The following is an 18,806-nucleotide window of genomic DNA, read 5'->3' on the forward strand; positions in this document are numbered from 1 at the left end:
GTGGTGTGATCTCAGTTCACTGCAACCTCCACCTCCCTAGCAAGCGATTCTCCTGCCTCAGCCTCCCGAGTAGCTGGGATTACAGGTGCCCGCCACCACGTCTGGCTAATTTTTTGTATTTTTGGTAGAGACGGGGTATCATCACATTGGCCAGGCTGGTCTCGAACTGCTGACCTCAGGGGGTCCACCCGCACTGGCCTCCCAAAGTGCTGGGATTATAGGCGTGAGCCACTGTACCTGGCCCAGGTCTTCTTAAAGAATGTGATGAGTACAGGATTTTTAAACAACATGTAAATATACTCATCGTTTCCATGGAACTTAAAATAATTTTCTCAAAACAAATTAGACAACTTTGGAATTCTAATAACAAAAAACAGTAAGCTGGTGGTTCAGAGAACTAATGCAGTTTTCAAAACTATCTAACTTACCAAACAAAGCCACAGACTCTGAGAGGATATGACCTGACATGTTATATGAATCAACTAAAAAAAACTCTACAACTTGCAACACACAATAGAGGTGACTGAGGTTCAGATATACCTAGTTGTGTAATTTTAGATAAAACCTTCTAACATTTCTGAGTCTCAGTTTACTCATCTTTAAAATGGGAACAATAAAATTTACCCTCTTCCCTCTCAGTTTGTTGTAAGAATCTAATTGAATGCAGTTGCAAAAGCCCTTCAGAAGTAGAAAAGCATCACATAAATGTAAAGTACTTCTAGAATACAGCAAGCAGCATACAGGTATAAACGTGTGGAGCATCAATAGTAACTGACTTATATTAGCAGTCAGTGTGATCGCCTGGAAAAACATGGACTTCCACTTAAAAAAAAAATCTGCATTCAAATCACCATTCCAATATTTACTAGCTGAGGGACTGTGGATAAGTTGCTTAAATGTTTGTGAGCCTCAGTCTTTTCAACGATAAAATGAAGAAAATAATACCTACCTCACAAGTGATAAGATAAAGAAGCACCTGGTACACCGTGAACAGTGAACGTTCTTCTGTGCCCTCGTACTGATGATATTAAAGTTATTTTACTCAAAGCACAACAGACAACAGTTAAATCAGTCCTTCCAGGGTTTACCATAAGCACATCAAAATATAGAAAGAGTAAATTTATTTAGTATTTAATAAGCCCTATTATGTGCCTAAAATTTATTTAGTATTTAATAAGCCCTATTATGTGCCTACTATTCTTCCAGATGTTGGGAGGAGGATCCAGAATCTTGTATATCCTCCCTTTGGAGAAATAATATTAAAATGTCGTATGTCAGGCAGAGATTCTCAAATCTGTTTGAGAATCTGATGAAAGCTATGGCATTTCTCCCCAAGGAAAGCTACAAAGCTTTTAGGAGACAATAAAGGAGATATAGGAGAATATTTTCATGACCTTGGATAGAAATCATGTTCTTAATGGGGGTGAGGGGGAAAGAGACACAAATTATAAAGGAAAAGATTCATAAATTCATCTATACTGAAATAAAGAATTTCCACCTCAAAAGAAACCATACAGAAAATGAAAAAGTAAGCCAGAGTGGAAGAAGATATTTGTAACACACATAACCAACAAAAGTTGAGATTCCTGGGTAAACAAAGAACTCCAATAAATCAATAAAAAATAATAGGCAAAATACTGTGGTATATATTTATACAATGAAAACAAAAAAACCAGCGGGGCCCAGTGGCTCACACTTGTAATCCCAGCACTTTGGGAGGCCAAGGCAGGCAGATCACCTGAGGTCAGGAGTTTGAGACCAGCCTGGGCAATATGGCAAAACCCCGCCTCTACTAAAAATACAAAAATTAGCTGGGCGTGGTGGCATGCACCTGTAGTCCCATCTACTTGGGAGGCTGAGGCAGGAGAAATCACTTGAATCCAGGAGGCGGACGTTGCAGTGTGCCGAGATTACACCACAGCACTCCAGCCTGGGCAACAGAGCAAGACTCTGTCTCAAAACAAACAAACAAAAACCCACAGCTACATGTAACAATACAAATAAATCTTACAAACTTAATGTTGAGTGAAAAAAGCACCTGGACTAAAGCAGGGATGTTAGTATAAATAACATTATCGGTAGCCTTTATCCTCCCTTCTTCCCCCACCCAAGCTATCCTTCCACTAAGCTGACTATCCTTGATTTGCCTGGGACTGAGGAGTTTCCATGAATGGGGGACTTTCAGTTTTAAAAGCTGGAACAGTCCTGGGAAACTGGGAAGAGTTGGTCACCCAATCTCATCTGCCTATTCCCCCCCACCCTCCACTTCTTGCCCTTGGCTAGCACTAACTAACACTAACACAGTGGCACTAACACACCAATCTCAGTTGTGCAGATAGAGATGAAGAATATGCAATCAATAACAGAAAGAAAAAAACCAAGAAACAAAAATGAAGTTGATCACAAATGCCAGGCTGTATAAATCAACCATGAAATCCTTTAAGCTACCAAGAAAACCCACAATGGAAACTAAGTCCTATAAGTTAGTCTGCGGAAATCTCCATGTTTATCTCATGGGTTTTCATCTGATCTACTAAAAAGGACAAATTAGCCAAAGGAACTATTTCTTAGAATTTAACAATCAGTGTTGGGGTGTGATTTCTCTCTTAATTACATGGAGTTTGCAAAGTGCATCATCCCTTTGAACCAGCAACATAAATGTTATCTGAGAATGTGTCAAAAACGAAAATTATCAGGCCCTATCCCAGACCAAGTGATCAGATACTGAGTGTGTACAAGGCCTTCAGGCAATTCTGATACATGTGGCAAAAGTTTGAGAATCACTGGATTAGTGTACCCACATCCTCTCTTCCTTGTTTGTAATGGGCATTTGGTGGACTAGTAAGACACCCCCAAGAATTCAGGTGTTGTGTCTAGCTTTCATATTACCACTCTCTGTCAGGTCAGGCAATTAAGGATCTTGGATACCACCATCAACAGTAAATATTTCACATAGTGCCAGATTTATGACACCTTAGCCTCAGCACATGAAACCCAAACAACGGAATACTCTCTGCTCCCCATTTACTTTCCTATATCTGCTTATTAATCTCATGCATCATGAGCTGCTACAGAATTAACCTTCACTGGCCAGGTGCAGTGGCTCTCACACCTGTAATCCCAGCACTTTGGGAGGCTGAGGTGGGAGGAGTTCGAGACCACCCTGGCCAACATGGTGAAACCCCGTCTCCACTAAAAATACAAAAATTAGCCAAGCATGGTGGTGCACATTTGTAATCCCAGCCACTCTGGAGGCTGAGGCATGAGAATCGCTTGAACCTGGGAGGTGAAGGTTGCAGTGAGCCATGACCACGCCACTAGACTCCAGCCTGGGGAACAGAGCGAGACTCTGCCTAAAAAAAAAAAAAAAAAATTAACCTTTACTGAATTGACCTCAGTACTTGACTGCCTATAATTCTGCAAAAAAAAAAAAAAAAAAAAAAAATCAACTGAGCTTTTTATTTATTTTAGAATCATGCTGAAGATATTTTATTACTTTAAAAGCTGGGAAACATAAATACATTTTATAAAGAAGGTGAGCACCAGATCAACTATCATTCTTTGTTGTAAAATAAAATTGTGATTAATCAAACCCAATTTTCTTAACATCATTTTAAAAACACACACACACACATTTATTTCCTAAGGATGCCCTACAAGGACTGTCCTGTGCTCAGAATCTGCCTGGGGCTCTTGGCCTTTGAATGAAAAGAACTCATTCCAGACATTTCATAATCTCAAGTCATTACTTGCTTTTGGCTGGGTTGATAAAATACAGGATGATTCCACTTAAATGATTTTAAAAAGGTAAAACTAAACAATATTTTATAGAGATGTATATGTGTATGGTAAAACTGTACAGAATAAAAAGGAAATAATAATCACAAAGGTTAAAAAAATGGTTACATCTAGGGGAGAGAGGAGGCTAAGTCTAAGAGGGAATGGGAATCCATTTCTAAGGAACTGACTATATCCTATATCTTGACTTGAGCATGAGTTACAAGAGTTTTTACTTTATAATTTACAAATTTTGTATGTTCTTCTGTATGTAAGTTGCAAAAATAAATAAATGCACTTACACAACCACTCCAAAATTTAGCAGGGAGAGATGGAAGAGTTCACAGACCACCTTAAGTCTATAAACCCCAGGTTTATGGTTATCAAGCTAGGTGAGATCAGAGAAAAGGAAACTCTTTAGGTTGTAAAATGATAAGGGAAGGAGGGAGCACTGAGAACAGGAAAAGTGAAAAACTGAAATGATGCAGAAAAAACATGAAGCTTCTGCGTCAGTTCATACCCTCTCACTTGGAGGAGAGCAACATCTAGCACAGACATAACTAACAAATGCCCAAGCTTGGTAAGGAATGTGTTAGTGTCTGAAAAACATGTTAACTAATAAGGGGAAAGTGGAGCTCAGCTTGTAAAGAAATGTAAACTATTAAACAATTTCTTCTAAAAGGAATAAATCCAAAAATTGAAAGGTTAACCCTCTTACTCATTCCATAACATCGTCCTCACACTCTTTAATGAAAAAAGGGCATATAAATGGTTAGAAAACTACAAACACCGATTACTGAATGCAAAAAGTACACAATGTCATGTCTCAGCAAAATATTATCAAAGAACATAGAAAAGCCTTTGTCAGCCTTGGGAAATTAGGGAACTGGTGAAAACTAATTACAAAATGTCATTTCCACCAGCTCTGCAATAAATACACATATTGCAACTAAATGATAAACACACATCTGGATCACATCTAGTCTGAACTCCAAAACAGGTCTTCACTATACAGTCTCTTGTAAGTGAGAGTGAAGCTTTCTGCTGAAGGTAACAGGAATCTAAGGTGGCCTACCCTGTTTAAATTCATAGGTCAGACATGGCGGTATATCTTTGTAAAGTTTCTTCATTGTACTCTTGCAAGAAATATTCACTTATATCCAGCAACTATTCATTATTTCACTAGGTCCGGGTTTACACTGAACAAAATAACCAATTATGTTCAAAACTGGTGTTCATACAGACAGCCAAATGCCTTATTTTGATGAAAAGTTGCAGTAATGAGCATGGAGAATTATTTTTATGGTTCCAAGATTCTACCAAGGGCATTAAATTGACTATTTCTTCAAGATGTTCTTCTCAAGTTTTCCTTTCATCCTACTTTCTACCTTCCATTTGTTCCGCACGGATACAATATCTTCTCTATTTTTCCAACTTTCTCTTAGTGGTTAAGGGAGTCACACAGAAAAGCTTCTCCACTTCATGGAATATTCGCTATATTCCACTTTATAACGAGGCTGTCAGTGAATCGTTCTCCTCCGACTCTCTCACTTCCCTGTCTCCCTTTTGTTGCCAGTCCCCCTAGGTTTGTTCTTCCCTCTTGTTTTCAGATAACGCGGATTACCCAGTTGGAACCAAAGGCCAAAGAATTTCCTCTCTATTATGTTTGATTGAAAAGCCGCCCGGGAAGAGGGAAGGGGTGTGGATCTACACTTATTCACTCTTTCACTAATGCGCCAAACTATTTGATCCGTGCCGTTTTTGTGTACCCAAAACACAGTATCATAAAAGTAGTTATAGGCCCGAAAATGATTCTCAGCCCAAATGAATGGCCTTTTGGAATGCTATATTCTGGACTTCTCTTTGCGTGGGGGAGGGTCTCACAACTAACGAAAACAAGTCCTACAGAAAACTGGTGAGCTCGGCGGCTGGGGGAGGGAGGGGGTCACAGGTCCGAAGTGCAAGGGACGCCGAAACAGGACTTGACTCAGTTATGAGCACGTGCTCTGACCTGGCTGCGGCGGCGCAGGCAAATCCCTCGGAAGGTGTCGTTGTCCACCGAGACGGCCACTGGCCTCTGACTCATCCAGAGATAAGTCATCAACCAGGCCACAAGTCCCAGGCCAGCAGCTCCTGGATTTAGTGTGCACGGAAAATTTGGAGTTTCAGCTGTACGACCACTAGCAGTTAAAGACGGGTCTGAATTTCCTCAGGCTCGGCCGGAAAGTGAGGATGGCGATGGAAAGGCCACCCTCCCCGAGTCTGGCCTCAGAGAGTTAAAGAAGCCGGTCCCATCCCGGCGCGTGAAGGTGCTGCCGCTGTGTGGGGCAGGACCCGAGCGGCCCCAGAGCGCGCAGCTCTGGGTCCCCGCCGCCCCGTCCCCCACGCCTCTCACCTGCGGCCGAGTGGCCCGAGAGCGCACGGCCCCGGGCGCGGCGCTGGCCACCAAGTTCGCGGCGCTCGCGTAGCTCTTCCTCCTCGTCCTCCCGCCGCCGGCCCTCAGCCATGGGCGAGGCGCGGGGCACAGCCGCGGGATGGCCGGCGAGCTGCGGCCCCGGCGCCCCACGCCACCGCCCTCGGGCCGGGGGGAAGGCGGCTCCCGGAGAGGAGGCGTCGGCCGCGGCTGTGGAAATGGCCACCTCCGCGAACTCCACCTGCAGCCGGCCCGGCAGCGGCAGGGCGCGGGCCGAGCCGATTCCCCGCCTCCTTGCGGCGTCCCGGCGGCCTCTTAATCCCTGGCCTTTCCCACTCCCACTCCCGCTCTCTTCCCCCTTCCTCTTTGCCTTCCCCGCCCCGTACGGCTCCACCGCGGATCGGGCGGGTTCGGGCCTGGCCTCGCCTCCTCAGGGAGGGGTTATCGGCCCCTAAGGCCGCCCCACAGCCACACACGCTGGAAACACCAGCTCGACCCAAACAAACGTGTGCAAAATAAATAAAAGGGATAGGAAGAGGGGAAAGAGGAGGTGGCCTGGCCTCTTCCTGCCTTTTCACGATATTCCAGTGTCAACAGGAAACCCATTTGTTTGACACTTAAACAAAAAGAGGAGGAACCCGACCGGGGCGGAACTGGGAGAGATGGGACAGCTGGGAGCTGCTGAACTTTGGAACAAACTTGGCTTGGAGTTGGGTCGAGCCTCTGCGATGCACACTTTTTTCTTTCCCTCTCTTTTCGCCCTTAAAAATCTAGCCTTGCTGGAGCACAGAGGATTTTTAGGGCAGTGAAACTACTATGCGTATGATTCTGTAATAGCGGATGCATTTGTCTAAGCCTATAGAATGTACAAAACCAAGGGTGAACCCCAATGTAAACTATAGACTTTGGGTGATTATGAGGTGTCAATGTGGGTTCATCAGTTGTAGCAACTGTGGCACTCTGGTGGGGGATGTTGATAATGGGGGAGGCTATGCATGTGTGGGAGCAGGGGGTACATGGGAAATCTCTGTACCTTTAGTTCAATTTTGCTGTGAACCTAAAACTGTTCTTAAAAATAGTCTAGTAAGACCGGGCGCCGTGGCTCACACCTGTAATCCCAGCACTTTGGGAGGTCGAGGCGGGTAGATCACGAGGTCAGGATATCGAGACCATCCTGGCTAACACAGTGAAACCCTGTCTTTACTAAAAATACAAAAAAAAAATTAGCCGGGCGTGGTGGCGGGCCCCTGTAGTCCCAGCTACTCGGGAGGCTGAGGCAGGAGACTGGCGTGAACCCAGGAGGCGGAGCTTGCAGTGAGCGGAGATCGCACCACTGCACTCCAGCCTGGGCGACAGAGCGAGAGTCCGTCTCAAAAAAAAAAAAAAAAAAAGTCTAATAAAAATGTTTAATAATAAATCAAGCCTCACTGTATTCCAGTTCGTTTAGGGCTAGGATATGGCTACAATTCCTAGAAGAACAGGATGAAAATGTGTTAAAGAGACCCATACGTGATTATTTGTAGAGAGGCAACTAGGGGAAGTGGAGAGAGCACTGGCTCTGGAGTCAGAAACTGTAATTTGAAGCACTTAGCTGTGTGAGCTACCCCTGAGAAAGTTTTTCAAAGCTGGAAAGAACCGTGTAACCAAAGTTGTGTGTACCTGCACAATACACATCTTAGGTTCAGTAGGTGCACGTACCTACTTTCACACACAGAGGAACAGATTCTGGAATTTCACCAAAAGATACCCAAGTAGCAGGCAGAAATATTACCTGGACATGAAACCTTAGGAAATTCCTGAGTGTGATGAACAGGCCTTTATCTTTGGCTTCTTGCTCTATTTCTGAGAGATTACCGAGAGCTCCTAATGTTCAGCAGGTAGGAGAGAAAAAGAAAGGGAGAAAAGGGTCACTGAAAATAGAATTGCCTGCCACACCTGAGTGCTGTTTCTTCGCCTTTTCAATAGTGGCTGTTGCCGCCTGAGAAAATCTTTCCGCTTTTAAGCAGATAAGAACCACAATCGATTCTGTGGAATTGAGGTCAAATCCACAAGTTAAAACTTTATTACTGCATAAGCGATTAAATAAGTAGACACTTAGAGAACTGGAAATTAAGCCAACAACAACAAAACAAAGGTTCTGGACCTTTAGGGTTGTTTTAAATGTTTGGTAAGTGAAACCTTATTTGTCACTTCCCTTCAAGGATGAATAATTTAGAAATCCCTACCTTGACCAACAGCACCATTTCATTAAGCCATTGGAGTCAGTTTCTACTGTCATTGAGTCTTAATTTTTTTTTTTTTTTGAGACTAGAGTCTCACTCTATTGCCAAGGCTGGAGTGCAGTGGCGCGATCTCGGCTCACTGCAACCTATGCCTGCCGGGTTCAAGGGATTCTCCTACCTCAGCCTCCCGAGTAGCTGGGATTACAGACATGCACCACCACATCCGGCTAATTTTTGTATTTTTAGTACAGACGGGGTTTTACCATGTTGGCCAAGCTGGTCTCAAACTTCGGACCTCGTGATCCACCCACCTCAGCCTCCCAAAGTGCTGGATTACAGGTGTGAGCCACTGAGCCTGGCCATTGAGTCTTAATTTGGAAAGGCGTGAAAGTTGTTTTGGGTTTCCCAGCCAATTAGAGCTTTGGGAATCCACATTTTTGTGGTGGTTGGGTGGTGCATGCCCAAGCCCACTCTACAATTAACAAACATTTATGGTAACTGTTGTGTGCCAATTACCACGCTAGGTGCTGTGGGGAGACTCAAAAGATGGAAAGAAATATCCATGATCACATCCTATGGTAGGTGCTTTTCACATATGTCTTCTCATTGCAGAAGAACAAAACATGTTCCCTGTCCTCCAATGAGAGAGGAAGGTCTATCCAGTTTACACAGAACGAGACAAAACTTGGTAAGTTCTTCAATAAAGATATAACTTTGGACAGGTTGCCAACATAATTCAACAGGGAAGGAATTGTCTTTACAACTGGATATCCACATGCATATGAATGAATTTGAGCCCCTATCTCATCCCATATGCAAAAATTAACTCAAAATGGATCATAGACCTAAATGTAAGAACTAGAACTATAAAACTCTTCAAAGAAAACACAGGATTAGATCTCTGTGACCATGGTTTAAAAAATAATTTTTTAGATATGATATCAAAATACATAAATATTAGAAGAAAAAATAAATTGGACTTAGCAAAATTTAAAACTTTCATGTTTCAAAGGACACGATTAATAAAGTGAAAAGACAGAAGGGGAGAACATACTTTCAAATCATATATCTAATAAGGACCTTATATTCAGAACATATAAAAAACAACAATAGTTGTTTAAAAACCCAATTAGGCTGGGTACAGTGGCTCATGTCTGTAATCCTAGCACTTTGGGAGGCTAAGGCAGGTGGATCACCTGAGGTCAGGAGTTCCAGACCTGCCTGGCCAACCATGGCCAACATGGTGAAACCCCATCTCTACTAAAAATACAAAAAATTAGCCAAGCACGGTGACGCATGCCTGTAATCCCAGCTACTCGGGAGGCTGAGGTAGGAGAATCACTTGAAACCAAGAGGCAGAGGTTGCAGTGAGCTGAGATCCCGCCATTGCACTCCAGCCTAAGCAACAAGAGTGAAACTCTGTCTCAAAAAAAAAAAAAAAAAAAAAGATGAACTTTGAAAACATTATGCCAAGTTAAAGAAGCCAGAGACAAAAGATTCCTATGATCTTGTTTATATGAAATGTCTAGAATAGGCTAATCCATGGAAACAAAATGTAGGTTAGTGGTTGCCAGGGGAGGGGAGAATGGTAAGTGATGGCCAATGGGTATAAGGTTTCTTTTTGAGGTGATCAGAATATCCTAAAATCAGAAGTGGTGGTGGTTGCACAATTTTGTAAATATACTAAGGGATACGTTTTTGGTACATGAATTATATCTCAATAAAGCTGTTTTTTAAAAAGATATAACTAGCTCACTATAAAAGCACAGAAAACAAACCAGGGAGAGGACTGCACTCTGAAGTCATCATATTGAGGAAGAGAAACCAGATAGAATTTACAAGCCAGAACAATGTAATTATATGAAAGCAAACCAAAGGTGCTGCGGCCAACTAGTAACTAAATAAACATGCTCAAACATCCTACCCACCCAAGTGACACAACAAGAACCAAACCCATAGAAGGAAAGTGATAAGAAACTTGGAATGAAAATTTACATCCTAAGAGTAAAATAAGATTCACCCTCAAAGCTTGAAGGTATAAAAATTTTTTGTAAGAGATATTGAAAAAGGGCCCCCATTTTAAAGGACAATGTTCTTGGTTTCTCACTTTAGATATATAATCTTACCTGAAGCAAAATGGTCTGCAAATAGAACACTACAAAAAATAAGAATATACTATATAAATATATATGTGGTGCAGTGTTTAGCAAATAGAAGCACAATAAATATTTGTTTAATGACTGAATGAATATAATTCCAATTTTCTCTTGCTGAATCACCAGAAGGCATGAGTCTCAAGGCTTTTAACTTAAAAAGTAACTATCTGGAGTTAAAAGTTTTCAGTTGAAGTCTTCAATGGAGAAAAAAGAAGGAAGGACAGGGATATACAATGGATTTTAAAACTACAGCATCTCCAAAGTTTTAGCTCTTCACATAACAGAATTTTAAGGTATATTAAAGTAGGAGAGTGAGTCCATGAGTGGTTATTGTATTATTCTCCATATTTTCTATTTGCTTTTAATTTTTCATTTAAAAAAAATAAAAGCAGGCTGGGTTCCATGGCTCACACCTGTAATCCCAATGCTTTGGGAGGACAAGGTAGAAGGATTGCTTAAGGGCAGGAGTTCAAGGCCAGACTGGGCAACATAGTGAGATCCCATCTCTATTTAAAAAAGAAAAAATTAGTTGGGCCTGATGACATGTGCTTGTAGTCCCAGCTACTCAAGAGGCTGAGTTGGGAGACTGACTGCTTGAGCCCAGGAGTTGGAGGCTGCAATGAGCTATAATTATGCCACTGCACTCCAGCCTGGGTGACAGACTGAGAACTTATATTAAAAATAATAAATAAATAAATGAAAAGCTAAAAGTACAGTATAATAGATTGAGATAGCTATAGTTTCTGTTTGTTCAGTGCTGTTTGTCCATAGTTTCTGTTTGTCCACTATAGTTCTGTCTGTCCACATTAGGAAATTCTCCCTGTGGCAGATTATTGCAAAACTGTTCCAAAATCTTTATGCCTCCCTCTATTTATATATTTCTAATGTACATTTGCATCTTCTTCATCAAGAAGTGGTTCCAAATTCCAGCTACTCAGGAGGCTGAGGCAGGAGGATCACTTGAGCCTAGGAGTTTGAGGCTGCAATGAGCTATGATTGTACCACTGCGCTCTAGCCTAGGTAGCTGAGTGAGACCCTGACTCTAAAAAGTAAACACAAAAAAACAGGGTTCCCTGTATCCATGAAGCCAAGCTAGCCCTGGGATTTGCTTTGGCCGAATAGAATATGGCAGAAAAGACAGTGTGTGAATTCCAAGTCTAGACCTCAAGAGGCCTTGTTTGCTTCAGTTTGTTCTCTTGGATGATGTATTAGTCTGTTCTCTTACATTGCTATAAGGAACTACTGAGACTGGATAATTTATAAGAAAAGAGATTTAATTGACTCACAGTTCTGCAGGCTGTACAGGAAGCATGGCTGGGGAGGCCCCAGGAAACTTAAAATCATGGCAGAAGGTGAATGGGAAGCAAGTATATCTTCACATGGCCAGCAGGAGAGGGAGATAGATAGAGAGAGAGAGAGAGACAGAGAGAGAGAGAGAGATGGATGAAGAGGGAAGTGCTACACACTTTCAAACAACCAAATCTCATGAGAACTCACTATCACGAGAACAGCAAGGGGGAAATCTGCCCCCAAGATCCAATCACCTCCCACCAGGTCCTTCCCCCTCAACATTGGAGATTACAATTTAACACGAGATTTGGGTGGGACATAGAGCCAAAGCATATCAGATGCCTTCTACCACCATGTGATCAAGCCAACGTGAGCCAACTAAAGAATGCAACACTACGTGAAGGAAAGGCCAGTTGTCCCAGTTGAGGCCATTTAGACCAGCATGCAGCCAACCAACCCCCAAACACGTGAAAGAACCCAGTTAAGATCAACAGAAATGCTTATCTAACCAACAAATGACCACAGACACCTGAGTGACCCAACTAAGACTAAAACCACTGCCACCTGGCGTGTAAACTTGCATGTGGTAAGAAGTGCTTACTGTTTCATATCAGTGACGTTTTGTGATTGTTTGCCATGCAGCATGTGCTGGTTTGGGATTCTCTAGGAATCAGTAGGCTGAAAGAGAGTTATATTACAAAAGTTTAGAGGGTAACACCTGTGAAAGGAGCAAGGGAGACAGAAAGATTGGTCAAGGGGAACTGTCATACCACTATGCAGACCTGACAAAGCCTCTGCTAGTCCAACAGGAAGCTCTAGAATAAAGATCAGAATTCCACTTTTAATGTAAATGGGTGGGCCCTTGAATCACCACCTTGCTGAATCATTGACTTAGACTGCATGAAAGCTGAGGCAGACACTGGGAGACACAAAGAGATGTGCCACTCAAATCTTCCTCCAACAAAGCCTTGCTGCCCAGGTATGCTGGATATGGTAATGCTATGTCAGTATGCTGACAGTCCCTAGCTTTGGTGTCTGCCTCAGCTGTCATGCAGATCTATTCCTTGTATCATGCAAATCTACTTTTCCATACATGTTCAGGGAATAGCTCAGGTTACCCACCATCACCACAGTTGGTCTCAGGGCCTCCAGTATAGTCTCCCTTCTCCACACTCCATCTAAATTCCTCTTGCCCCCCAGCCACCACCTGTGCTGGTCTTGATGGCTTATCTAGTGGTATGACTCAAACATTCATTATTGAGTTTTCTTAGCCCCTAGTGACCATATCCTTCTCAGGTAGGAGTTGCTTCACTTGTCTGTTCACAGTTATGATCTATCAAGGGAGAACCAACACCCAAGAAGCACCCAAATGGGTCATCTTGAGTTCCACACACATGTCTCCTGTTCCCATTGTGTAAGATCAGTCTTACCTTCCACTGTTGATCAGAGTTATTATTTCTGCCAAGATGGTCAGTCTTCTTACCTGCTGGCCCCTAGCCACAAGAAACTCAGTGCCCAGATGGCATCCATAGTTTGTAATCAATTGGACCTTTGCTGAGTCCTCTGGTGAGCATGTGCCCCTGCTGGCAACAGGACCTCTAACCCTATGGAGCCCTGGAAGCAAGACATCCCCAGTAGGCCATTGGGAGTGACTGTAACTGCAGCCAATCCTGGGTCCACCCCTCTGATCCCAGATTTACAGATTCTGATTGGAGATACAGTATCATGTATAGGTCTCTGATACAATGTGTATACTGCATTCTGGAAGATTAAGCTCCATATTCTCAGGGTATTACCTCTGACTTTGCATTTCATTTATGCCTTCAGCAGGAATACACATATATAAACCAGAGGTAAGAAGTATAACATATAAAACATTTTTTTTTTTTTAGATGGAATCTCGCTCTGTTGCCCAGGCTGGAGTGCAGTGGCACGGTCTTGGCTCACTGCAACCTCCACTTCCCAGGTTCAAGTGATTCTCCTGCCTCAACCTCCTGAGTAGCTGGGACTACAGGCGCACGCCACCAGGCCTTGCTGATTTTTGTATTTTTAGTAGAGACAGAGTTTCACCATGTTGGCCAGGTTGGTCTCAAACTCCTGACCTCATGATCCGCCTGCCTCGGCTTCCCAAAGTGCTGGGATTACAGGCATGAGCCACCACACCCAGCCAAAACTTTTTAAAGTAAGTGTTATTTCACCCATCAAAAACAAATCTATAAAGCATGTGAACATAAATTCTAAACTTCTTAAAGTTACATTCATAAAACAAGTTATTATTAGTCCTTCCCCTCAAATAAAAATGAACCGTATATTGCAAAATCAAGACCAGGGCTCTTAAGAGCTGTAGCTTCAGGTTCTAAATATAATACAACACCTGCAAGTGTCAAAAACGAGGGAGCATTTCCTTATTCCTTCATTTTGAAGAGTTATTCAGACTCATCTGAAAAAGAAAATGTTAATGACACATCTGAAAAAAAAAATGTTAATGGTTTACATAGTGACTTAGAGCTTCTAATGTTCTTAGAAAGTCATGTCAGGTCAAATTTTAATCCTTTTCCTTCACTATTTTTCTTTCTTTCTCTTTATTCCTGTCCATCTTTTAACTTCAAGATTTTCCCCTTTCTTCTTCCCTTCCTTTCAGTTTGCCTTTACCACTTCCTCTTTATGCCTCCTTGGCACTCTTTGGTTTTCTTAACTGCTGTGTGCCTTAATTTCTTCATCTGTAAAATGAGGATAATAATAATAATAGCTATCTCACAAGAAAATTGTAAAGATTAAAATGAGTTAATATACTGTATTGGTTTGCTGAGGCTGCCATAACAAAGTACCACTAACTGAGTGGCTTAAACAACCGATATTTATTGTCTCATAGTTCTGGAGACTACACGTCCAAGATCAATGTGCTGGGAGGGTCCTGTTCCCTCTGAAGACTCTGAGGAAGGATCTGTTCCAGGCTTCTCTTCTAGCTTCTGGTAGGTCCTTGGCTTTTGGCAGCATAACTCAAATCTTCACATGACGTTCTCCCTGCATGCTTGTCTCTGCATCCAAATTTCCCCTGTTTATATAGACACTAGTCATATGGGACTAGGGCCCCACCCATTTCAGTATGACTTTATCCTAAATAATCACATTGACAGCAACCCTATACCAAATAGGGTCACCTTCTGAGGTACTGGGACATTAACATAGGAATATTGGGGGAACAAAATTCAACTCATGATATATACATAAATCCCTTAGAACAGCTCCTGGCGTATAAAAGCACCACGTTAAGTATTTGCTATTTATTGAATACATCCTGTACGTGCAGCCCTGTGTGAGATACTAAAGATATAACAGTGAATAGACACAGATCTGTCCTTAAGATCTACCATGGATAAGATCCATGGTAGATGCAGGGTGACCAATCATCCCAGTTTGCCCAGGACTGATGTGTGTTTGGGAGGTTTTGAGACACAAGACTTTCAGTGCTAACTCCATAAAAGCCCCAGGTAAACCAGGCCAAGTCATTCACCCCAGAGGTGAACAAGATAGGGAGGATATACACTCTTAGAGGGAACACAGAAGAGGCATTGTGGCAACAACTGCTAGTTTCCCCCAATATCTGTTATCTCCTTGGCATTTGGCGGTCAAGAATAGAGACAACATTCTCCAGTGTCCCATTGCATTATGCATGGCCATGTGATTATGTTCTGGCCAGTAGGAAATGGTACATATGACTTTACAGGAATGTATTGAAGGGAAGAGGCATTCCTTCTTTAGCCCTTTCCTCTGTTGACTAGAATTTGGATGTAGTGGCTGGAACCAGAGCAGTCATCTTGGATCACAAGAAGGCGGCCAAATGTTGAGAAACTGAAAAAAGACTGGACTCTTGATGATTATGGAGAAGGCATATCTGCTATGGACCTCATACTTCTAGGCTTCATTTATGGGGGAAAAAAAGAAATTTCTACTTTTTAAAGATATGGTTATTTTGGGTTTTCTGTTACATACTTAATATAATTCAAAGTAATACAGACATTAAATTCTGTTTTAAACAGTCATGAAGGGAGCTAAGAGGGAAAGAAAGTGTACCAAACAATAGAAACCGTGTATGTCACGCTTGCAACAAAAAGAGAATCTGGGCCAGGCACAGTGTCTCACGCCTGTAATCCCAGCACTTTGGGAGGCCAATGCGGGCAGATCACAAGGTCAGGAGATCAAGACCATCCTGGCCAACCTGGTGAAACCCCGTCTCTACTAAAATACAAAAAATTAGCCGGGAGTGGTGGCACACGTCTGTACTCCCAGCTACGCAGGAGACTGAGGCAGGGGAATCGCTTGAATCTGGGAGGCGGAGGTTGCAGGGAGCCGAGATTGCGCCACTGCACTTCAGCCTGGAGACAGAGCAAGACTCTGTCTTTTAAAAATAAAAAAAAAAGAGTCTAGAATAACTTTTGATCTTATGGAGTGGACTAAATTATTACAAAATTTCTCTAATGAATTGAGGGAAATCTCCAAGGGCCAAAAATAAATAAGGAGCTAAACCAGAGTGTCAATAATAGCTGGCACACATATGATGCCATTCTAAGTGTTTTACATAGCTCAACTCACTTAATCCTAACAAAAACTCCATGAGGTAGATACTGTTTGTATCATCATCTTACAGAAAAGGAAACTGACATAAGAGTTATAGAGATATAATGATAAGGTACAATGAAGGTCCAACCAGAATTCTAGAATGGAAAAGAGAAAAGAACTGAGGAAAGGCAACATTTGAAAAGATAATGACTGAAAATGGTCCAGAATTAATAAATGTCATGAATCTTCAGATAAATGAAGTGCGATGAATCCCAATTTGGTCTCTAAAATAATGCTAATACAAAACACAATAGCTAAATTTATTCAATACTTAAGAGTTAGGTACTATTTTAAGTACATTACATAAATTATATCATTTAATCTTCATAACAACTTTAACGGATAGTTCCTGTGATTATTCCCACTTTGCAGAAAAGGAAACTGAGGCACAAAGAAGTCAAGTAACCCTCCTAAGGACACAGAGCCTGCAAACAATAGAGCTGGATTCAAATTCAGACAATTTGATCCCAAAGAAGGCACTTTTCACATCACTTCTTTGCAAAATCTCCTCTGGGGGAGAGCAAAGAGTTTGGGATATTTAAGTGGAGCAGACCAAATGGCAATTAAAGGTATAGGTCTTTTCATTGTCCAATAGAACTTCCTGTGATGATGGCAATGCTCTATATCTGTGTTGTCTAATGTGGTAGCAAGGAGCGCATTGACTATGGGACACTTGAAATGTGGCTAGTGCAGCTGAAGTGCTAAATTTTAAATTTATTTATTTTTAATTAATTAAAATTTAAATTTAAATCCCTACATGTGACTGATGGCTACCATATTGGACAGCACAGGTTCACAGCTAATGCAGAAATCCAATGTGAAGGCAAGGTTAATTCACTACTCCTCTTGACCTCATACTGAAATAGCTGGGTGCCTCCCAATTTTAGATGAGAAAAGCTAATAAACTAAAATTTCTTCTTAAGCAAGGAATAGTCAAAAAATTACCTTCGAATAGCTTTTTATTTATTTATTTTTTGAGATGGAGTCTTGCTCTGTTGCCCAGGCTGGAGTGCACTGGCGCTATCTTGGCTCACTGCAACCTCTACCTCCTGGGTTCAAGGGATTCTCCTGCCTCAGCCTCCTGAGTAGCTGGGATTACAGGTGTGTGCAACCATGCCTGGCTAATTTTTGTATTTTTAGTAGAGACGGGGTTTCATCATGTTGGTCAGGCTTGTGGTCTCAAATTCTTGACCTCAAGTGGTCTGCCGGCCTCAGCCTCCCAAGGTGCTGAGATTACGGGCATGAGCCACTGCATCTGGCCCTTTGAATAGCTTTTAATTGCCTGTAAAGAACTGTATGTATATTTTGTTTATGCCACCATGTCAGGTAATGTGTATGTGTAGTGTATGTAGGAGTGTTTAGAATTAGGAAAGATAAAGAGAAATCTGCAAAGGCGTGAAAAGAAGTGTCCAGTGAGGTGGGAGAACCAAAAAAGGAGGCTTTTCATTAGGCAACATGAAGAATGTGTTACAGGAAGAGAGCGCATTCTGTCAGATATTGCTGATAGCTTATTGAATGGGATAATCAAAGTAAGGTTATTGTTCATGCTATTTAAATTATTGCTCTCTCCTTTCTTTTCCTCTAGTACATATAGTAGAATACAGACAAATGCACATATCATGTGAACACATGATAAATACATATGTATACATGTGTACATATACACTGTAAACTTCCTTGATGTATAAAACATTGTATTAGTTTGCTATTGCCTCATATGAAATTACTACAAATTTAGGAGCTTAATACAGCATCCACTTATTAGCTCACAGTTCTGCCTAGGCTGGGTCAAATAGGTTTCTGGTTAGGGTCTCACAAAGCCAAAATCAAGGTGTGGCCTAAGGCAGGCTCTTATCTGGATGTTCTGGAGAATAATCTGTTTCCACGCTCATTCAAGTTGCTGGCAGAATTCACTTCCTCGTGGTTGTGGGACTGAAGTTACCATTTTCTTGCTGGCTCTCAGCTCCCAGCAGCCACTCTTGGGTTCTTTCCACGTGGCGCCTCCATCTTCAAGTCAGTAATGGTACACTGAATCCTTCTTGTGCTCTGAATCCCGGCTTTGTCGTCTGCAACCATCTAGAGAAAATTCTCTGCTTTTAAAGGTTTCATATGTGTATGTTAGGCTCATCCAAAATAATCTTCACACAACATAGCATAATGGTAGTGGTGATATCTCATTATATTCTCAGGTTCCACCCACAGTCAGAAGGATGAGGATTGTTGGGGATCATTTTAGAAGTCCATCTACCACAAACATTATCTCATCTACCTTCAAACTTTGTCAGTTGAGAAAGTTCTTCAACCTAAGAAATTTCCTAACCAGAGTGC

The 18,806-nt window shown here is 42.0% G+C and overlaps 1 protein-coding gene across 17 annotated transcripts in view; it reads right to left on the bottom strand.

Moving 5' to 3' along the window:
* Positions 1–6,699, bottom strand: part of SH3D19 (SH3 domain containing 19) — a 202,644-nt gene extending 195,945 nt beyond the window's left edge. For 3 of the 17 annotated variants that reach the window (XM_054553573.2, XM_054553567.2, XM_054553565.2), the window contains exon 1: positions 6,173–6,698. In XM_054553573.2, the coding sequence (XP_054409548.1) occupies positions 6,173–6,284 (112 nt within the window). In that variant the 5' untranslated portion in view covers positions 6,285–6,698. Of the gene's footprint in view, positions 1–5,788; positions 6,111–6,172 lie in introns of those variants that run through there. The other 14 variants (XM_054553568.2, XM_054553566.2, XM_054553563.2 and 11 more) reach the window with 11 other exon arrangements.
* Between the last annotated feature and the right edge of the window lie 12,107 nt (positions 6,700–18,806).

The sequence above is a fragment of the Pongo abelii genome, chromosome 3 (assembly GCF_028885655.2).
Source record: "Pongo abelii isolate AG06213 chromosome 3, NHGRI_mPonAbe1-v2.0_pri, whole genome shotgun sequence".
Lineage (NCBI taxonomy): Eukaryota > Metazoa > Chordata > Mammalia > Primates > Hominidae > Pongo > Pongo abelii.